The sequence below is a fragment of the Chlamydotis macqueenii genome, chromosome 8 (genome assembly GCF_036417535.1).
Source record: "Chlamydotis macqueenii isolate bChlMac1 chromosome 8, bChlMac1.mat, whole genome shotgun sequence".
In the NCBI taxonomy this organism is placed as follows: Eukaryota; Metazoa; Chordata; class Aves; order Otidiformes; family Otididae; genus Chlamydotis; species Chlamydotis macqueenii.
In genome coordinates, this window is record NC_141563.1 from 12,103,041 (window position 1) to 12,125,413 (window position 22,373).

The 22,373-nt window shown below is 52.7% G+C and overlaps 1 protein-coding gene across 1 annotated transcript; it reads right to left on the reverse strand.

The window, feature by feature from the left end:
- Positions 1 to 57: 57 nt before the first annotated feature.
- On the reverse strand, positions 58 to 20,114 carry SEC16B (SEC16 homolog B, endoplasmic reticulum export factor). The gene is made up of 26 exons (XM_086753546.1): positions 20,083 to 20,114; positions 18,734 to 19,058; positions 17,979 to 18,085; positions 17,334 to 17,439; positions 17,101 to 17,215; positions 16,200 to 16,341; positions 15,689 to 15,846; positions 15,017 to 15,078; positions 13,646 to 13,781; positions 12,867 to 13,094; positions 12,184 to 12,281; positions 11,429 to 11,510; positions 11,194 to 11,311; positions 10,479 to 10,587; positions 10,158 to 10,263; positions 9,459 to 9,599; positions 6,662 to 6,775; positions 5,923 to 5,980; positions 3,213 to 3,464; positions 2,574 to 2,644; positions 2,066 to 2,212; positions 1,778 to 1,882; positions 834 to 915; positions 640 to 698; positions 452 to 520; positions 58 to 175 (listed from the first exon to the last, which is right to left on the reverse strand). Exons 2-26 carry the CDS (start codon positions 18,979 to 18,981, stop codon positions 107 to 109), a joined length of 2,982 nt encoding a protein of 993 aa, XP_086609672.1. The 5' UTR covers positions 18,982 to 19,058; positions 20,083 to 20,114; the 3' UTR covers positions 58 to 106.
- Positions 20,115 to 22,373: the final 2,259 nt, after the last annotated feature.

A 22,373-nucleotide genomic window follows, 5' to 3' on the forward strand; every position in this document is an offset into this window, starting at 1 on the left:
GGAGCAGAGGCAGGGTCAAACCCCCACCACCACCCCCTCAAAACAACACAAACACCATTTGGGTTTAAAACTGTCCATAAATAGGTCACCACTGTTTATTTCGGCCTCACAGCGGGTTGGGGTAGCGGCGCTGGGACAGCAGCTTGGGTTGGTTGGGTCGAGCAGCAGCAGCGAGCTGGGAAGCAGAGATGGGTATAAGAGGGTTGTAACCCCAAAGTGTAGGACCTGCTGTCGTTGGGACTGAGCCACAAGCATCCCACCTCCCCCATTTCTCTCCTCCCGTCACTGTCCTCCCCCAATTTATCTCATTATAAACACCTAACCCTTATACCCAGGGCTGGTATCTCCTATATCCCCTTGCCCGTAGCAGATTGCAGGCAATCTGGCATCACCCCAAAAGTCAAAAGTCATCTCCCCTCCAAAGCCACTCCCCCCACAAGAGTGCTCTTACCTGAGACACCTGGATAGGGTTGAAGAGGGGGACTGTCCCCACCAGTGGGGTAGATTCACGGGAGCTGGTCTGGAAGGGACAAAGGAAGAGAAACTTAAAGTCCATTTCCCCAATTTCAGAGCCACCCTGAGCAGAGGTATCCCAGACCCTTCCCATCGCACAGGAATACACCTCCCTCCTCTCCTCACCTGCTCTCCTGCTGACTCCCCACCATCCGCATCCCGCAAGCCTTTCATCTCAATGGACACTGGAGCGACAGCAAAGCTATTTTCACCTTGCATTCCTCCTGGGGCACGCGACCAAAAAAAAACCCGACCCCTTAATTTTAAGAGGAGCAGTTTCTAAAAGGCTGACAGGGAGCGGGGACCCGCACGGCATTTACCAGGGTTTCTGGAGGGAGGCAGAGCTGAAGAGCTTGTCTCAGCAACAACCGAGGCATCTGGTGGGGATGGCGATGTCCGTTCCTGAAACCACATCCACCCATTCAGAACAGAAGCTCCTTGCATGGTGAGAACTTCGCACTAGATACTACACTGCATTTGTGGGGTACTGCTCTGCACCCACGAGCTGCAGGCAACCAAGCCAAGAGGGGCTAGAGGGTCAGGGCAAGCAACTCCCTGTCACAAAGCTAAACCACCCCAAGAGCTCAAAATTAGGCAGGAGGTTGGACACAAAGCCTGTGTACAGTGTAAGGGGCCATCATGGTCCATGGGTCCTCCTCTGTTCCTCATCTCCTGTTAAGTTTTGGAAGGATATCCCAAAATTTCCTGCCCTAGGACTGTAGGTCATTCTCAACCAGGAGAAAACTTCCTGGGGAGGATCTTCGCTCCAACATCTGCCTCCACGCCCACTGTCCAGCTGCAGCTGGGGATGTGACACCCCAAGGATTGGGCCAGGACAGGGATAACCACGCATGGCTGCTTCCCTCTCTCTACTGCTTCCCCACCTTGGCTGCTCTACAGAGGTTTTCCTTCCCTTCAGCTCCTAAAACCTGCTGGAGCGGTGCCACTCACAGCTGCTGCTTGCCACTCCAGCGGAGGGCAAGCGATCCCCAGAGTTTGCTGAGTGCTCAGAGGACCTCCTGGATCAAAAAGGCTTTATAAATTTACTATTATTAATCAAGGACTCCATTCCAGACTAAAAGGGCTCCTGATCCTACTCCCTCACAGAGCAGCCACAGACATGAAGAGCTCTGCAATGGCACAGCCCAGGTGCCTACACAAGGACAGAGGGAAAAATAGTGGGTGATGGGAGGGGACATGTCACCCATCCTTGTAGCTGTACCCTGGGTTTTACCCAGGGACAGGAGAGCCTTTTGTCTCCTACCTGCAGTCCCAGCGTGGGGGAGTCTGGGGGTGTCTCAGACACAGCTCTAGATGTTTCCTTGGCAGGCTTTGACCGAAACCAGCCAAACCACCTGAATCCAGAGCTCTGGGAAATGGGGGTTGTCACAAAGGAAAACAGTGGAAACAGATGAGAAGGGGAGGATGCCATGGCCACCCGGATGCCTGCCAAGAGCAGGCACCATTTTTCCAGGGGCAGGGGAGGCACAGCAGGCCTCAGGGACAGACAAGCTCAGAGCTCGAGGCTATAAGCCAGCTCCGGCATGCTCACCTTGTCCTCACCCTTCCTCGCCGTCTCCACCGGTGCCAGCTCTTCCACAGTGTCGTCAGCCTCGCTCTTGGAGGAAGGACGGCTGTCATCCTCCGTGGAGACAGTGGAGCTCTCTGAGACAGTGCGAGCCCTTGCCTTTAACTCCTCCTGGCATCAGAGATCTGAGCTGCCGTGTGGTGTTCCCAGAGAAGCCGCCCCAAGCTCAGTCAGAGCATCCCAAGGACTCCTCCATGCCAGGCTTAACGGATAGCATCCCTGCGGACCCCCGTGTCCCTTACACAGCAGACCGGGAGGGATAACACCCACAGAGGGGTGCAGCGGGCAGCCCATGATCTCAGAGGTAGGAGGCCAGAGAGGGCTACCCTAACCCATCAGGTCCCCCAAGGGGACAGCTAGCACCATGATGGGGGTTTCCGTGTGAGCTAACTGCATGGAAGGATGAGCCAGCAAGTTCCCAAATCCCTCTGGGACCCCCAACGTGATGGTCTCCTTGACCCCTCTGACTCACTTGCTCTGCTGGGAGGGATGGCTGCACCCCACCAGGGGACACTGGGGTGCCCTGGCGCTCCTCAGCATCTCCTGTGGAGCAGAGGGAAGGACATAGTCAGGGTTTGGCCAGAGGAGCTCCCGCCACATCTGTCAGAGGTATTTGCAGGGCTTCTATCATCCCACCCCAGCGCAAGGGTGCATGACCAAGATGTCACCCTGAGAGATGCAAAGGCCACTCTGGTCCATGTCCATGCCAGGAGAAAGCCACAAGGCTGCAGTGGTGCATCTCAAACGCCTGCCCTGCACACTGCTGGACATGAAGCTGGTTCTCCTATCTGGCAGGGAAGCAGCAGCACTGCCACCAACCCATGGCTGCCCTCCCTTGCCGTTTTGGGCAAGGTCTTCTGAAAATGAAGATCCCATGAGCTCAGGGCAGCGAGGTGGACACTGCATGCGTGCCACCAGGGCAAGCATGGCTCCACATCTGGGGCAAGGTTGGAGAAATACAAGGTGCTGGGTGAGGGCACTGCTGGCAGGGAGCAGCATCTGAAGTGATGCATGTGCCGTAAGGGCTCATGCTTTCCTGAGGGACATCCCACCCCACTGCTACTAACTGGGGACAGGTGTTTTTGCAGAGAAACAAGGCTGGAGCATTTACCTGCCAGTGGCACCACCTGCAGAGGGGGCTCAGCAAAAACCCCTCCCAGAGGGGAAGCTGGCCCTGGGTCGAGCACAGGGAGCTCCAGCTCTTGCCTAACACCGAGCGGTGACGATGCTGTGACCTGAGCGGGTGCCAGGGGCTGGAAGGACACGTCCTCATGGGAGCTGGGTCCTTGGGGTGGCACAGGCTGGTACCACTGGTTGTGCTGGTAATCTTCACTCCAGGGAAGCTGCTGGCCAGGCTCTCCATCTGAAAAAAACCCAAAAAACAAACTGTCATAGTTCAGCCCCAACTGGGACCAGACTACGCAGTCTCTCTCTCACTCCCCTCACTCCCCAAGAGAACAGGGGGAGATAATATAAGAAAAACGGCTCGAGGTTTGAGATAAGGACAGGGAGAAATCCTTAAAGTTATCATTACGGGCACTAGGCCCGTCCGAGTCCACTGAACAAAGGGGAGCAACTTCTAGCAGTTTCCTACAGAAGCTGCCACCTTAGGCCCCCTCTCACTAAACAAAAGCAGGACACAAAAAAAAAACCTAACCCCACACAACGGAACACCTTGGGAGTTTACTCCAGTGCTTATCATTTCATTGGGGTGTTGCACAGAATTCCTCCCTTTTCCATGGGGGTGAGGAGGGACCCCCAAGGACCACACACAGGCAAGGGAGGAGGTAGGGCACAGTGCAGCAGGGGGGACCTGTCAGAGCCTTCAAGGAAGGTGGGCTGCGAAAGACAGGGGGGAAACCTCCTGGGAACATGCCTGAGGTTGCAAACAAACTCAGAAGGGGAATGGTATGGAAGCAAAGAGACAAAGCATGAGCAGCACGCGCCCGGCAGTTCAAAGGAGCCCAGGGCCTCCAGCCTTTTCTTCCACTCCTGCAGCACACCTCAAGCAGGAGAGAAAATTCACCGAGAAGCCGCAGCCTTCGTTCCTGCTCAGCAGGAGGACCCACAGATGAGTTTCTTGCTTTAGGCAGATTTATTCAGGGTTGGATTTTTATGTTTGAAAGGCAGGTTGAGCAAGTGGGGTTTGTTTTATTTAACACACAGGCACACTGCCCTGTCTGATGTTAGACACAGTGCAGGCAGCACGCTGCCTTTGGTCCCAGATGCACGTCCTGCTTGTTCCAGCTCTGCAGCCTCCAGCCAGAAACATGCTGGGCACTGGGAAGTTTCTCTTCCATTGTCGTGAGACGTGGCCGGGCAGGACCCAGACCACCTGGGTCTGAGCCTGGGAACAGACTATGGCACCTCATGGATGCAGTGCTACAAAACCCTTTGCTTTGCCTGCCAGCATCCCCTCCAGCCTGCTCATTGTTGGCTTTGCACCCATGAGCTGCTCCCACGTGGCCTGGAGATGCTTGCAGCAGCAATGAGATCCACAGAGAGGAGGATGGATGCTCGACTCCCAGCAAGCTCAGCCAGGGAAAGTCAGGGAGGAAAGCCCAGGCTGCAAGGACAGAGAGGGAGGTTGCTGTGACTGTGTGGATGCCAGCTTGGCACCTTGATTCGGGTTTTGTCTTTGCAACATGGATGAATTCAGCACCAAGCCAGCTTTCCCTGCATGCAGGTCCCTCAGATGGTGACCCTGGATGGCCTTCTCAGTGAAGAAAAGTGCCAGGCATCAGGAAAGTGAGCTGCAGGGACCACATGGAGCAGACCTGGCCACCCAGAGAAGCCATCCCATCATATCTGTGACTTTTTTCCAGGGAAGGATGATCATAGCCTCAACCCTGATAGCAGCAGAAGGCAATCAGGATTGATGAGCCTTTTTACTGCCTGGGAGAGCTCTTTGAAGAGGAATTTGACAGCAGCAGGGAAAGCTGATAGGAAGAAATGGCTTGGAGAAATTTGTCATGTTTCATCCTGTCTGCAACTAGCCTTTACTCTCCACCCATTGGTGCCAGCATTCCCAGCAGAAAGCTGGATCTGAGCAGGCAGTGAGAAGCGGGCTGTGCTGGGGTGTCCTGCCGACAGAGGTGGCTGTGAAGCAGCACTGATGGGTAACCATCACCCTACTTCTCCTCGGTGGGACATCTGGATGGACACGCTGCCTGGTGAAGGAAGGGAAAGCTCTCCAGCCCTTTCCTGGGCCCTTGACGGCTGCCCAGGGGAAGCTCACATCCCTTATCTTGATATCTCTTGACCCTCTGGGTGGACCAGCATGGGAAAGTACTCTTGGAGTCACCAAGAGGCAAAGAGATGAAAGAGGCAGTGGGAAAGGGGAAATGCTGGGGCATCAACAGGCATGCTGCAGCCCAGCATGCAGAAGGACAAGCTCCTTCCCAAACCTTTTGCTCTGCCAGTGTGAAATCCCCTTAGTTTAGCTCCAATTTGCATCCTTGTAGGACTTCCTAGGAACAGGGCCATCCCCCCCGAGGCCTGGCCGGGAGGCATGTGCTTCCTCCAGCCACCCACCTCCAGCCCCGCTTCTGCTCCCACAGCACCCACAGGGACTCCTGAAGCTGCAGTAATAACGCCAAATTACTCAGACCTCATATGAAAGACACAAGCATCAACCCCTCAGTTTGCAGCCCAGCCCTGGCAGCCCCACACTGGAGGGAGGCATCCAGGCAGGAGAAAAATTTCAAGATTTCTGCAGGGATGTACAGAGCAGGGAGCTGCCTCCCAGCCCACGGCAGTACAACTCCACATTCAGAGAAGCCAACTGCAGCAATTGCAACCCACTGCTTAGTTTTCTTTACCTGCCATTGGCGCAGCAGCCCAGGAGAGCCCTGGCTGAGCACGGAGGTCATCTTCCATCTGCAAGGAGTCAGAGGGAAAACATGATAAAACATGGAAAAAGAGATGGCACAGGGCAAAGACTAAGGAAAGCACAAAGCCCATGTAAAGGGAAGTGTGGTGCTGGTGGGTCTGGGGCTCATGACGCACCCCAGGCTGTGGGAGCCCAGGTTATAGGCGATACCCATACCAGTGCCACCACAGCTCTTTCCCAGCAAGTGAAGGGGGCTGCAGCACCACTGCCCTGCTGAGAGCAGGCGGGAGGGGAAACTGAAGGCAGAAAAGGGCACAAAACCCAAACAAACAGGATTAATCCAAGGACCAGACCACAATTAAGGGACCTGAGAGCACACATCTACAAGATGATGCCCCACGCTGTCGTCTGCAGGAGATCCCAATTTGCCAACCAGCCCCTGACTGCCCTCCTTGAGCCAAGACAAGGAGCTTTTGGTCCTGTGCGAAGCTCTGCAGCCCTCACTGCTCACACCCTCGGGTGCTGCAACCCCCCTGCTCCCACTGAAGACGCAGGTCCCACAGCAGAGACCATATCTGAGCACAAGCTAAAGGGAAAGGCACCTGGGTAACAGCAGCCTTCAAACTTCCACACCCATCCCCTGGAATTCAGAGCAGAGGAGGAAGATGCCCCAGCAGACAAACTATAACGCAGACCAGCTGCCCCAGAGCATGCCCGCTCCTCCTTACCTCCCACTCCCAGCAGCAGGCTCGGAGCTGTACCAGCCAGTCGGGCTCCAGCATCTGGTCCTGCTCCGGCATCTCCAGGAGCAGCGGGTCCGAGAGCTTCAGCCGCTCGGCTAGCTGCAGAGCCAGGAGGGCAATGGGGCTTGTCACAACAGGGCTCCACAGGGAAGAGAGCAACCCCCACAGCAATTGCATGTGGCTGGGCACACAGGGCCAGGGGAAAATAGCACCAGAGCTGCACTTCATAATATGGGGGTTAAATTAACACCAGACACTCTGCAAGATTATTCCCTCTCCTGCATTGCTGCAGAGAGGTGCTGGCCTGTCCAGCTAAGGCCTCCCCTGGCCATTTCCTCACCCAGCTTTGCAATAAGCATTACCAGCACTAAAACCACACGGAAAATAAATACATGGCTGGGAGGGACCTTCTGAGGTTACCTGATCCATCTGCCAATACTCAGGAAAATCTCATATCCCCACACCAACTAGTGTTTGATTTGCACTTAAAAATCTCCAAGGAGAAGATTTCACAGCCTCCCAGGCCCATCCTGATGCTTAATGTCCTTAGAGCTAAAGAGTTTTTTAATATCTAAGTAAAATCTTCCCTGCTGCAAATTAAGCCTCTCGATTCCTGCTCCTGTGGAAGCTGCGGGGACAGCCAGGCACCATCCCTGAAAAGCAGCCTCCTGCGTGCCAGAGGGCTGTTATCACATCCCCCCTACCCCTTCCTCCCCCAGCATATCTTGCCTGGAAAAAATAACACTGAGGCACTCTTCAGAGGTCATTTTCCCCTCAGTCTCTTATCACTCTGGCTCTTCTCTTCTGCACTTGCTCCAATTTGGCCCTTGCTCCGAGTGCAGCATCCCAAACAGGGCACGGTGCCCCAGCCAAGACCCTCGAGACCCAAGCATGAGGGGATTTATCACCTCCTTGTCTCACACATGCCATTCTTGCTCTCACAGCCCAGAATAACATTATAAAATTGGCTTTTTTTTTTTTTGCAACAGCATCTTGTTATGTCGCTGCTCGGTATTTTTTCCATGCTCCACTATCTCCCCCAGGCCCCTCTCTGCAGTATTGCTGCTGTGGGTTTAATTTCTCCTGCAAGAAAGGGGTCCATGCCACCCTAGCTGCACCTGTCTCAACATGGGGCTCCAGCTACCAGCAACAGAGCAAGAGGCTCTGCTGGGGGAACCCATCCCACCAACCCAGGGTGAGATGAAGGGCTCCCTGCAGAGCTATATCCCAGTCTGGAGAAAATGCTGAGACAAGGGTCCAGTTTTAAGACACCTGGGTGAGGGGAGATGACACAAAGCAGTACTCTTCATCTGAGTCTTTACTGAATTTGCTCTTACTGGGATCAACCCACTTCTTGGGGATTTATCAAGCTCCCTCCCAGCTCCTTCACACTCATTTATCTTCTACATTTTGCCATGAGGCTGCCACATTGAGGGCCACCGAAAGCCATCCAGAGGTGACTTTGCAGCTCAGCCACCCTTCGCAGCCACACAGGTCTCAGCTATCCCCCCCCACACCTGTCCCCATTGGCCGTTTCTGTCTATTCCCAAACTTTTTTTTAAGAAGTCCAAATCAGCACAAAAAACACTTCTCAACTCCAGGAGGTTACAGCAAGATACAACCCACTCAGCCAGAACCCAGCTTGGGACAGGGACTGGCCACGGAGAGCAGAGTAACCTAGCACCCAGCCAGCAGCTTGCACTACCTACAGACCCACCGTCCCGTCTCTTTGAAACTCACGTGTGTTCATCCTAAATCAATTGCAGGAAAGAGGAAATTATAAGCATGATTACTCCTAAACGGGGGGAATGTTTAATCCAAAAGCTAATGTGCACTTTGATCCAATATTAATGAACCAGCACCTGGTTGTATATCGTCCCCAGCTTCAAAAGAGGGAAGTCTTAATCAAACACTAATATGTATCATAATTTGTAACACAGTCCAAAACATCAAAGACAAGAGCGTCTACGAATGCACTAGTTTTCCAGATGAAAGTGTTTTCTCCCAGGAGAAGCATTATCCCCAGCAGAATGGCAGATCTGAGAGGCTGTTAGACAGTAAATAGGTTTCAACGACGGAGGGAGTGGGCTGCGTGAGCCAAGTTTTGGGCAATTTCTGCAGCACTCACTTCAGACGGGCATCCTTGCTGCCCCTCATCTCGCAGCACCACAGCTTTTGTCCCCTTCCTCACGGATGTAGGCTTCGAGCAGCCTCAGCACTGCCCTGGTGACGTGCACAGAGTGGGCAGACCCATTCTCCAGAGAGCCCAACCTGCTCAGGGGACCTGGAACACTTTGCTTCACCCCTCTCTGCCCCAGCACCCCGCTCAGGAAGCGGAGGAGCTGGGCTCAGGGCTACGAGCTGGCACACGCTCCTATTTACTGTCACCCCAGAAAAGCCCCTGGCAGGTAAACGCAACCATAGGATGATGTGCTGGAGAGGAAATGTCAAACACTGACACTTCAGCTTAAGTCTGTTGCATTTAGAAGTTCAAAAAGCCCCTCTAGAATAGAAAACATCCTTTGCTTCCAAATAACTCTGCTCCTACTTGGCAGTCAACACAATTCCTTTGTTTTCTACCCTAAATCCATAGGTATTAGAGATCCTGCAGAGATGTTGGCTTTGCCATGCTCAGCACGTGCCGGGCAGCAAACTCTGCAGTGGGGCTGCTCAGAGCTGCCCAGCACCCTTGGCCATGGGGAAACCCAGAGGATGCTTCCCAATGCACCAGGTCCTGAACAGGTACCACCCTGCAAAGGATGTAGGGCTGTACAAGACTCACCTTCATCACTTGCTGGGCCAGGACAGGGTGGCTGGCTGGATCCTGGTCCAGGAGCACAGTGGCAATCTGCTCGCAGTATTGCAGGGCCTGTGCTGGGAGCCCATAGTCGGCCAGGCAAGAGGCATAGAGGAGCTTGTACACCTTGGGAGAGGGAAGCAGAGCAGATGCAGGTGAGTGATAAGACACTCATGCCTGCGAGTCCCCTCTGCCCTGGTGCTGGCACATCATCCCAGCATGACTTAGAGCACCCCGGGTCACGGTTCTCTTCACCCAGAGATCACCTGCAACATGGGAACCCTTCACCCATCCCCATGGGGCAGCCTGGCCACACTCCCCAAACCACGGTGCTGTTGCAAATCCAGGCCACCATCTTCATTTATCCATCCGATTCATGCAGCACCTCAGGCAGCAGCAGCTGGGTGCTTATTTTCAATATGAAAAGCCTATCCATTACCCAGGGGGCAGGAGGGGAGCCAGACCTGAGCAAGCACCCATCAAACACACCGTGCCCCAAAAACCTGCCCAAAAGCCCTGTCCTGGAGGAGGCCATCAGCCAGGGCACTCTCCTCATGACTCTCAAAGCCCAGCAAGTGGACAAGCCTTGGAGAGCAGCACAAATTTCTGGCTTCAGGGGGATGGATGCATGTTTTTGGGCAGCTCTGAGCTACTGCACCAGATATGCTTGTGCATCTCTGCTACCTGGAAGGGGAGCAGGAAGGATTTGGGCTGTCGTAGCTGCTGGCAGTACTCAAAGGTTTCCATCCACTGGATGACTTCCGTCCTGGACAACTGGGCGAACACCTGACTGCAGAGGAGAGGGGTAGGTTCAGCACGCAGGAGCAAAGCTCTCTCCCCAGACAGCCCCACCCTCATGCCAGCCTGCAGCTGGAGACTCCCACAGCAAAGCTCATATTAAAAACCCCAGAAACAGGGATTGCTTTTACATAAAAGTGAGATTGCAAGGGTGGGGAGGTGGAACACATCACCCTGGCAAGAGCATCACCTCCTGGGCTCACTCACCGGTGGCTGCTGCCCAGAGCCATGCCATCTGCCTTTGCCCCAAAGTAACCGAAAGGGATATCTGCCATCACGTAGCAGAAATGAGCCGCTTCGACTGCTCCCTTGCCAGCTGGATGGGAGAAAAAAAGACAAACACTTAGTCCTGAGAGAGAGGTCATCATGTGGTCAGCATTGCTTTGGAGGCCTCCAAACTCACATGAAAACCCAAACCCAACCACTCCACTTTTCTTCCCTGTCCATGCAGACTCTTCTCCCTGTTTTTTGTCTGTTTTCCCTAACCGCTGCTTTCTGTACCTAGGAGGGGGTTTCAGTTCAGTGGTGGGAGCAGGGAAGCCTGAGCAGGGTCCAGGCTCCAGCTTCAGCTCCAAAGGGTGCCATTATTGACATGAAATCCCCAAGAGTTCCCACCACCAGGAGCAAGTCTCAGTCCCTGCAGTTGCACATGTGGGTCCAGCTGCTCCAGGTGTCTCCAAAAGATCAGCTAACAGATGTGCCTGAGCCTGAATCATCTACCAGCACAAAGGGCAGCAGGACCCATCAGCACATCATCCCTGTCACCACACAGCACTGCAGCTCCAGGAATACAGGCACGCACACCCCATCTCAGCATCAGCATACATCCATGCCAGCATGGACAAGCACGATGACAACGCAGGTGTCCACCCACTATTAAAAGACAGCAGGAACACAACTGCTCACAATGGCCTTGGCTCACCCAAAGTGTCTCCCATGGTGACGATGGCTCGGTGGTTCAGCTCCACATCTCCAACCTTGTTGGACAACATCACAGCCAGGTGGGGCCTCCAGTCTCCCCATGCAGGATCCCCGCAGCACTGGAGGGGGACAAGAGGAGAGGAAAGGTGAGCAGAGATGGTCACCACAAGGTGGGTGTCACAGGCAGGTGACAGCACAAGGGTATGTGTGCTGGGGCCAGCTTCTTGCTCACGGACCAGCGCTGCCTGGGGAATCCTTCCTGACATGAGCTGGAAGAGAGTCTGCAAGGGGTCATTGGTGGCCAGTGTGCTGGTGAACCTGTGAGGAGATAGAGATGGGGCTGCCACACCAGGACCCCAAACCCTCACTCACCTCCCAAGGGCACATCCCAAATGCCCCAGAAAAGCAGTGTCCTGAGGGGCTTCCCAGAGAATGCAGAAAGCTTCATCAGCCCACCAGGCCGATCTGCATTACCTTCAGAGCAGGCAAGTCTCCAGGACAACGCTGGATAAAATCTCCTTAAAAGGACTGGATAGCATAAGACAAAACTTATGCTTAACTCTTCCTGAAGGGATCAACCCAATCCAGACTAAGTATGTTAATTCCACAAGAAAACATTCATATGAGTGGGATGAACAGCTCAGACTAGGCTGGATCATGATGAAGATAGCTCCCCCTAACCTGACGGCTGCCTTTGCTAGGACAGCAAGAGCAAAGCCAAAGACTCAGAATAAATCCACCCCACATCTCCAGGGAATGCCTTTCCTTCTGCTTTCCAGCCCCTACCTGGTTTCTCCTGTCCATCAGGAAGCCTGAAGTACTTGGGTCCATCCAGATGGATGCCACCTCTCCCCTTTGCCCCCCTCTGAAAGGGTCTAACTGAAATCAATGCTTTTTTCAGTGCACTGGGGCTGAGGGCACCTGAAGGGATAACAGGCTTGGCACAGCCAGTCGCAGAGCATAGTACCAGGCTTTAACCTCTCCAACTTACCCTGTGAGCACCCAGCTGTAGGTTCGAGGGTCCATCTTGCTGGAGAGAAAGAGAGCATGGCCCCACAGCTCATTCCTCATGGCCCAGACCAGAGCATCCTGTAGGCAGGGCGAAAAACAAAAAGGGTTTGCCCAGACTCTGCTTCCCTGCCCTCCTCTCCTGCCAGCAGACCCTCTGCTCATCCAGCTCAGAAAAAAAAAGCCCTGATAACTCCCTAATACCCTCAAAAAAACTCTTCCTTTTTCGTATAGATCTTGCACGATGTTTCCACCTTGTATGACAACAAAAACTGGGACCTTTCACAGCAATATTGTTCCAGGTCAGTGCTGTCTGTTAGCCCTCAATACCACCACTGAGGAATCCCAACCTGGGCACCCAAGCTTCTCCACATCCAACCCTCCTCTCTCCCTGTGCCTTTGGTATCCCTGAAGATCACATAGCTGCAACTAAACTCATCATGCTAGTAAAAGCCTCTGCATCTTGTCTTCACTTGGGGCCCCATCCCAATTCCCAGTGGTGGGAAATCACTGCCGTAAGCCTTGTTGTACAAATGCAACTTGACAGGTTGATCTCACAACTGCAAGGTGCCTCTTGACCACTCTTCCCTTTAAAAGCTGCCTGAAGAGGGCAAAGGGGACAAGAAGAAAGCCAGCCCTGTGTCCTGGATGCCGCTCACTACTTACTTTCTTCCTGCCATAGTAGAGGAGCTTGGTGAACTTCTCAACTATCTGTGCCTGTGTCTCCACGACAGGAGGGACCTCCCCCGTGATGAGGTCCAGTGTCCCCGGCTGACGTGACATCCACTCATCTGACAGGCCAACGACCTTTGCTGCAGGGTTTTGCTTCCTGTACTTCTCCTGGCACCTGCAGTCTTGCATCAGCAATTCAGCGGTGTCCGAGCCCACCACAGACTGCAAAAGGGAAGAGGAGCGAGGCCTTCGCAAGCTGCCCCATGAGCAAAGGCTGACAGCACTTACAGTCTGACACCCTTACACTTGTATCCTCATCCTAGCACATCTCCCCAACAAGACCAGCCTTGGCCACCAGCAAGCAGTTCTGAAAAGCAAAGGATTCAGCACAACTAGTAAGGCCTTTACAGCACTCACTCTGAAGATCCTATTCATCTGCTTCCAACAAACAGCCACAGCTTAGACCGGGCAGATTTCATTGGAATAATCCCCTTTTAGGCACAAGTACTGGCTCTTTGATGAAGGCGGCACCAGCCCCTATCACAGCTGCTATAGCTTTAGGTTGAGGGTAGTTCACAAGGATGAAAAGCAATCCCGAAGGCTTTGCTCCAAGTACCCAGGCAGCACCAAACAGATTGATGGTACTGTGGGAATGGGATGCTTTCAAGGTACACTCCCCTGAAAATAGCAACTGGATCAAGAGGCACATAGGAGCATACAACTTGTCTCACTTACAAGATCAAAAGGATCAGCCCCTTCCACAGGACACTTACCCCATTCTGCTGGCAGAGGAGGACCAGGAGTTTCCAGAGAAGAGCTAAATCTCTGCCTCTCTGGGTTGAGACATCACAACTCGTGGCTATCTTCTGCTCACAAAATGTCATCACATCCACCTTGTGCAGATCTTCCCTACATGAGCAAAGGCATCAAAAGAAACCAAAAGCAAAGCAATCTAGGACATCAGACTCAAAGCATCCCCAGGTTCACTGACAGAGATGCTAGAGATTTAAAGTGAGAGATGGAGGAGTGAAAATCCCCGGTGCCAATGACCACAGACCACATTGGCCACATCAAGCTCAAAAATGCTTACATTACTGTTATTACGACCCTGCAGATTTCTGTGTTTTAGGGATGCAGAGTGCATCTCAAACCCTCTCGCTGCCCTCATGATATTTCATCCATCCATCTGAAAAGACCCTCAGTTTTGCTTTGCCATGCTGCTGTTACAGCCGTGGATGTCTGAGGCTGCAGGCACACACACAAGCAGTATCTTTTATTTAACTGGCATAGCGCAGGAAGAAAGACACGCTTGTGACCACATAAACCCTTTGGGTCTGAAACAGAAGCAGAAAACTTTAAGCCAAGTGCAAGTCAGGCAGAACTGCTGTCTTACACTAAAATAATCAGAAAATTGGAAAGAAAGGGTGGCTGAGACACAAGATCAGGCAGGGGAGAGGGACTGGGGATGGAGATGCTGATCCTGACTCAATCACACCGTATTGTATGGAGATTCCCAACAACCCCTTCAGTACAAGGGGCAGACTCCAGGTCTTCTACCCAGCTTCTGGGCACACACAGCTCTCTTGCTCAGTAAATTGCTTTCCCCAGTAAATGGTTTTCCTCCTTCTGCACACTCCTTTTCTCTCCCTGCTTCAGCTGAGTGACCAGAAAGCGTGCTGGTGTAACCAGTACAATACAGAAACAACCTGATGCAATATGCCATGATTCATCCCCAGACTCACACTGGATGACAGTGCATGCTGGGTCCAACTCTGTCTCAGGGGACAAAAAAAACTTCAGAAAAGCTAAACCACAGGCTGACCCAGGGCTTTAAGTAGACAAAGATATCTCCCAAAAATCAGTTTTCTACGACATGAGTACAAAATGAGGTCAGACAAACAACACAACTCACATCCTATAAATATTCAAAATACCATCTCACACAATCCAAACCAACCTACACTGCAGCAAATGGGCTGGGCTCCCAATCTAAACCTCAACTTGGCCTTTGCAGATCTCAAAACCATGGGGATCCTAAAGTCTGCCCCAAGCTCGTGTCTCCTCCCAAAGGAGAGGTGCTCCCAGGCCAGCCATGGCAGCACAACCAGGAGGACACAGCTCCTGGACCAGTCGGTGCGGCATACCTGGCCAGGGGCCCCGGGAAGGCCTGTAGCTCCTCCTGCTCTTTTGTGTCATGAAGGATTACCTAAAAAACAAGACTAAATTCAGCAACTGGACTCCAGCAATCAGGCCAGCCCCAGTTGGGCTAGCTAGAAGTCAGTGCCTTGGCCAAAGGTTCAACAGTGCTGGAGAACCCATTCTCCATTCTGTCTTAAGGTAACCCCAAAACATAGACCCTAAATCATCACATGGACCCCAACACTAAGGTCTACGAAAGAGACACCTGTTGAGACGGCATCTCCCTCCTTTGGGAGGCAAAATAGAAGACAAATGCTGTGGTAGACTCAGGGATGGATACAGCCTCTGTATCGGAGCACCTCAGAAAGGTGAGCAGAATTATCCTTCAGAGAGGTATGGGCCACATCTGTCCCTAGCAGAAGGGATCACTGAACAGGTCACAGATGACAAGGGTTACGGAACTGAAGGAGCAGGATGTGGGGCCTGAAGGCTGAAAGCAATGCCCAGGCACAGGCTGGCACGATGCAGACTCAAGAGTCTGTGTGGGCTGGAGATAAGATGGCGGCAGAGGATGGGAAGGCTGCTATGGAGGCTGTTTTGGTGACAAACGGTGTCTGCATCCCTCAGGGCAAAAGGAGCCACTCCAGCAAGGGGACTGAGGGCAGTCTGTGGCATACCTCCAGGCTGTGCAGCTCAACACAAGCAGGCTGCCCCTCAGCAGGGTGGTGGGGACACACCAGCACCAACTGGCCTCTGGCTCCAAAGCACACTGCCACATGCGCCCGCGGGAACTTGAGGGGTACCACAGGGGCTGGGGTGGACACCAAAGGCTCCCCTGCAATGACACAAAGGCCACTGTGAGTCCACTCACCCTGACTCCACACCACTTTCATTATGGAGGACACGACCAGGTCCCAACCTGGCCCTCCAACTTAAGTAACCCTCCACTGACCCCTCTATACAAGATCTGTCCCCTAGAGCAGAAGGCAGGCATGGCAGCTCCTGCACCTACCAGGGTAGAGCCACCAGACCATGCACCCATGCCGCAAACCCCAAAGTCATGCCTTGAGCCTGCACAACCTCCTCTAGGAAAGGACCAAGCTATGAGACAGCAAACCTTCTAACACCAACCATTTATTTCCTTGCTCCTACCTTGTCAGAGGGGGCCAGGACCCCATCACACCTCACCTGCTTGTGCTGGGCTCCAGGTCCCTGAAAGCACAGGGTTGTACTGGTCAGCACTGTCACAGATGTACTGGCTGAGCTCGTAGCTGCTGGAGCTGAGCCCCGAGTCGCGGTACTGCAGGAGCAGGCTGGGCTGGCCCAAGATCTGCAAGGAAGAGAGAAAACACAAACCTGGCTGAGAAACTAGAGACACCATTGCTTTTCCGCTCCCAGGGCAGTGGGACAGGCTCTGCTGCTCCATAAAGTGCCCAGCAGGAGAAGCACAACATAACTGATCCCCATCTGAGCAGCTCACACCCTTCAGCATCTTCAGTTCACCATGGCACATACCCTGGTCATACCCAACTGCTTTTAAAATAATTTACATCAGCCACCAGTCTAGACCAACAGCTTTCCTAGCCCTAACACAGACTTCTCAACACAGCCAGCAGACAGGGCTTGGGAACCCAAAAAAAGAATTACCCAGGAGCAAACCCACCACAGCAGCCTTGATTTGATCTTTAAATTCACCCTTAGCAAAACACAGTGATCAGGACACAAGTGCGATGGAGCAGGACTTGGTGAACAGAGCTGACAACGACACACAGCTTTTGGCTGCCTAGGGAGGATGCAGAAGAGCACCCTACCAAGCCTGGATTTCTGTCCTGCTCTTGGCCCCGTGCAGAAGCACTGTACAGCCCCATGCCTGGGGGAACAACAGCCCAGCAGATGAGGAGTTCATAAATACTAATAACCCACTATAATAATCCCCAGATACTGTTAAGCACTGACTGCAACACAGCAGAGCAGCACTTTTCTCCTCAGCCTCCTTCCCAGCTGGAAGAGGAACATAAGGATTGCTCCCAAAAATGTCTGGGAGATCCCCGTGTCTTTTGTCCTCGACTCCTGCCCATCTGAAGGTTACCTCCTGGGGCTGGTCACCAGCCTCCCTTGGATCGCTGCTGAGGATTTCTCCCCCTGCCCACTCTCTCCTGGTAGCCGAGATGTAGCTCTCCTCATAGGAGTTGTAGGTCTGTGTCCTGCAGAAAGGGGCAAAAGGAGACACCCTGAAGGTCAGAAATGTTGGGACCAGCCACAAACTCACTATTTTTGGAGCAGATGGTTGCACCAGGTGGTGCCCAGATTCCCCACTCTTACCTGTCCTGCCCCAGAGGGGTCATGGCAAGGTTGGGGTGGTAACCCCTGTAGTAATGCGTGACCTGGTAATTGGTTTTCTTGCCATCAGACTCTCCCTGTCTCAGGTCTAGAGAGAGAATTAAGATTTAGCCTTGCCCCTCCAGAGCAACAAGCCATAATGAATTTGCAAAAGAAAAGCAATGAGTCAGGCAATTTGCCATGCACACCCCATTTGCTTCCAAATTAGCCCAACACATTGGAGGTATGATAAATCCCTGTACACATTTGCCAACACAGCACTGACGTCCTTTCCTTTCCTCTCCTCCCTCCCCTTTTCTTCAGGCTAGGAACTCCAGAAACAGCAAAAATGAAGCCCCAGCCACCCTGATCAGCACCACATTCAGCCTGGAACCAGGAATGACACAGGTTTTTAGCCATGGAGATCAAAATCAAACATTCCCTTGGGTGCACCAAGTTCCTGCTCATGTTTCCCAAATGCAAACTGAGAGCAGTGCTTCACAGAGGGAACAGCACCAACAGCCCAGGAGCATGGGCAGGAGAAAGCCTTGGACACGTGCAAGCCCTGGGGGAAGAGCCCATCCTGGAGAAAGTATCACTTCTCCTGCAAGTTGCCTCCATCCCCAGATGCAAAGGATAAGCCCGTACCTCTGTCACCCCACCAGGCCACCGGCTGCCACTGGTGGCTTTGGTAGGTGTAGTCGTCCCTGTAGCTAGCTGCTGGATACTGCCAGTGGTGGTCTTCATACCCTTGCCTGAAATGCAATACGATGTACTTAATCTGAGAAAGAAAGGGCACCACTGCAGGTTCTGGACTGCATCTAGGGTTAGACTCAAGCCCCGGTGGAGGCAGAAATGGGAATCGAAATCAAGCCAGGTTCCCTGCCTGGAAAAAGGGCAAATCAACCCAAATTTGCCCTGAGCACTTGCAGCTCTTTCTCAGCAACATGAGCATCCTCTAGCCCACATTTTATCCTCCCACCCTCAGCTGTTGCAGCAACTGAGCTTGCAAGCTCCCTTTCGCTCCTACATTCCCATCTGTATTTTTACTGTTCACCTTGCACTTGGTAAAAAAGAACTGCATTTAATCAAACCTTCAAGAAAAATGCACCTTGGGACAGAGACGAAGCCTGTAAAACGGCAACCAGTCACAGCTGTAAGAAGAAATCGGAGCCACAACTGCTAGGAAGCCTTAAATATAGAAGCCACCGGCTGCTTTAATAGCTGGACATCACACCCTCCCTCTCTGGGCCTGCAGCTGGGCCTGCTCACCGCTTTGCCCATGCCAAGGCCAGCAGCCGTGTTGCAAGCCCTTGAGAGCCATGAAGTAGCCAAATCCTATTTTAAAAGGGTTTACGAGGAAGGGGCTCAGGGTGAGCGTTGCAAAGCGAGGCAGCTCTCACCTGGAGTATGGCCTGGTGGGGCGGCTGCTCTCGTAGTACTCGGCCCGGGAAGGTGGTCTGCGGGCGTCCTGCCGCGGGTGGTGGCCCTCATCCCAGGGGTCATGGCCCCTGTCCCAGGAGCCCGGCCGAGCAGAGGGCCCCGGGCGGAGGAGCTGCCGTGGGGGGCCACGGTTCGCCTCTCCCCACGCCCCCCGGGCTGCCTGCCTCTCCCAGTGCTGGGGCGGCCAGGGAGGGGCCCAGGGCTCCATCACAAGCTTGCCATTGACGGCCTCTCCGCTTTTGGGATGGGAGAGGGGGTGGTTAAGTCCCAAATGGCTTTAATGGCCTGCAAGCAACGAGGTAAGTGACAGTGCAACCGATCAATGGCTTTTCACCTCCCCTCAAAGCCCAGCCCCGCGAAGCCTGTTGCCACCTTCTCTCCGTTTCTGGGAGCCTGCTGGAAATCCAGCATCCTTTCTAAAACGCTCAGAGGCAAGGAAAAGCCACCTCCACATCTGCCTAAACTTAAAGCTCCCCTTCAAACACCGGAATTAAATGGTCCATTTTTGAAAGCAACAGGCATCTGACTCTTCCCAGAGCGAGAGGTAGCATCCTCCTGCTCCCCCAGCCAGCCCTGCAAAGCACCACCGCTCACAGCCTCCCCAAGCAGGTGAGAAATCAGCCCGACCTCTACGACACGCTGGTGAAACCCCATTTAATACATGGTAGGGGAAGGTATATTGACAAAGCTATGAGGAAAGGGAAAGTTATTTTCAAATAAATGAGTAGGGACAGAGGCAGGAAGAAGTGGGGCTTTGCTCATGTGAGATGAGGTGGAAATAGGGATTTCCTCCTGCCTTTCAGCTTCAGCAAGAATATAGCAGTTCAAGTGGACACCAAATTTACTTAAAATGGTCCCACACAGAAGAGGAAACCCTAAGGAGAGCCCAGGGCAACACATGAGTGAAGCCCCCGCTGCCAGGTGCCACCCTCAAGACCCCTGCGTCTCCTCTTGCAGCATTGGTACCCAAACTGCTCCCAGAAAGGCTCAGGAACCTCCCCGACACAGGCAGATAGCCAGATGTTGTCTGAACCTCTTGTCACCCCTTTCACACTCAAAGTTTAAGGCATTTTGGGGTCACGTCAGGGCTGCAGAGGGGGACACACTCAGGTCTGAACAGAAGCACTTCAGTTTGTGCCTACTCCTAGGTGAAATCAGGGTTAAATCCTTGCCCTAAATAATCCTCATCCTAAAGAGCGCTCAGGCACAAGCATCCAGGGGTCCATCATTTTGGTCCCACCAAGGGCCATCCCTAATTGTCAGCCAGGGGTTCCCACCACCATCCGCCCCCCACGGCAGCCGCACACACCTGCTTCGAGGCCGCTGGGACCCTTCTTCCGCTCCCCGCGTGCTGCTGCCAAAGTCCACTGCCACATGGGCCGCCGGCCGCCGCAGGGGGCAAAGGGCAGCCTCCGCTCCTCCGCCCCAGACCAACTCCCTCAGCCGCTTGCTCGGCTCCTGGGGGGATCTGTGCTGCTGTTTGCATTCCTGAGGGTCACCTTCTCCATCATTTGTGCCTCCTCTCACCCAAGAGATGGAGCACGCAGCCCTCCAAGCTCAAAAAACAGCCAGATATTTCTCCAGTGTTGTTTTTGTTTTTTTTTTTAATGCCATAAGTATCCTCCTCTATACATGCTCACACTTCCTAAAAAATATGAAATAAAATCTGCTGGCTGAATTGTTGGGCTAATCCAGTCTCAATCAAGGCTCAAGCACATAACCATCTCACCAGCCGCTGCCCTGGGTACAATTTCAGTAGGATGGAGCCAGGGTCCACCCCAGCACTGCCACGTCCTTATAGTGCAATAACAGCCTCATTCTATAACTAACTGAGGATTTCCAACTGGAGACCCTCTCCCAAACTTCCCAGGCACATTAAAAACTGAAAAAAAAAGGAGTCAATTAAGGCAAATGGCATTAGAGAAAATTACAGTTCCACCCAGCAGCCTAGCAACATGCCATTTTCTCCCCCTTCACCAGGGAAAGCACACACGGCTTCCTAACCCCCAAAGGCTCCAAGTAGCCAGATTTCAGCCCGAGGGCAGCACAGAGGAACATGGGATGAGTGGCATAAAAAGAGCTTTTTTCCTTATTTTTTTTTTTCCACACCCTCTCAGTCCTGTCTTTCCCTGGCCTGGTGTGAGCATCTCCAAATTACCTCCACCATGACATCGCAACACGGATTGATTTGGGATTCACAGGCAGGACTGGATTCTCTGCATTGTGGTGGCACTGTCAGAAAACCCCTGTTTTAATGATGTTGGAAGACTACATATATTATAGCTTCAGAACTTGAAATTTCCACCCTACTGGGAGAGTAAGAAATTTTCCCTGGTGATCCTAAGAAATAAGCACTCAGTCTCTGCAGAATTCAAGGTTTCAAATAAAAAAATATCCTCAGCACTCAGCCAAACCAAGAGCCGACTGGAAGAAACACAAAGCAGGGAAGCGCTGTCTTCATGCTGCCAAGCTGCTTCGGCAGAATTAAATTAAGCATCTCCCATCCGTTTCACAGCTGCACTTCAAAACTTTGGGAAGCTTTGAATAGAGGAAAAGATCTCTTATGGACAGGTCAGCTCTTCTGGGAAAGCTCAAAAGGATCCATAGAGACCATGAGCATCTCACTTTTTAAATATATATCATACTTCCACTTGGCTGCTCACTAATAATTTCAGGTTTCTAGCCAAGAGGCGACTGCTGGATGTTCCCAACCTGGTTTTTAGCAACCATACAAATTTATACTGGGAACCTGCTAGGGTTCAACCAGCACCAGATGAAGAGGCAGAGGGCAGGCCCAGCACTCTCAGGCTGCTGTTGCCAGCCATGGCTGGGGTATTTAAGTAGCGAGGAAGGCTCGGGAGCTTGGCTTGCGTAAAAGCAGCTGCAACTGGTGATGCTTGTGTTCAAGAGGAGTGGAAGCGCTGTACTGGTCTGTGCTAGGGAAGGAGATGCAATAAACACTACCAGCAACATCAGGCTTTGAGGAAAAGTGGCTTAAAACAGACAGCTTGGGAACACCAATTTAAAGGGAAAAGCAGAAAAGTGTGTGGGAAGAGGAGAGAGCCAGGGGAAGGAGCTGGGAAATGAGAAGTGAAGGAAGCAAAAACAAAGCTAAAAGGACCAGATGGGCTAGAAAGAGGGAAAGAAAAGGGTAACCCTTTAACTATATCACTTCTAGACAAGAAATTTCTACTTTAAAAGGTTTCATAGCTTTCTTGGAAACCCAAGCTGTGTGCCACAGGACTGCCATCGAGCTCACAGCACTATGGCAAAGCAGGCAGCACACACTGCTGGCAGCACTTGTCAGACAGAGCTGAAGGGACAACAATATCTTTAAAAAAAGTATTTTTCCTGCTTTAAAAGGTTTCACTGCTGTTGTCACAGTAACAAGATTAGGTGGAAAACATCTTTCTTCACGCCCTCCAGGTGTCTGCACAGTGCACTGGGGCTCTGATCGCAGCCAGCCCCAGGCATTCGGACCAGTCCCCTCCTCACAAACCCAATGAGTGAGAATAATTAGCCACGCCTCATCAGAAATCTTCATAACCCAAGAGGAGAAATCCAGGTGGCTTCAGCACCTGAAGCTATTTTCAGGTGATT

Coding starts and splice junctions, on each gene's coding strand:
- SEC16B (XM_086753546.1), bottom strand. CDS start 18,981: ATGGAGCCCTGGGCCCCTCCCTGGCCGCCCCAGCACTGGGAGAGGCAG. Junction 12,282..12,866: donor TCTACTATGGCAGGAAGAAA/GTAAGTAGTGAG, acceptor CCCTGCCTACAG/GATGCTCTGGTCTGGGCCAT. Junction 11,312..11,428: donor GGATTCCCCAGGCAGCGCTG/GTCCGTGAGCAA, acceptor GTCCCCCTCCAG/TGCTGCGGGGATCCTGCATG.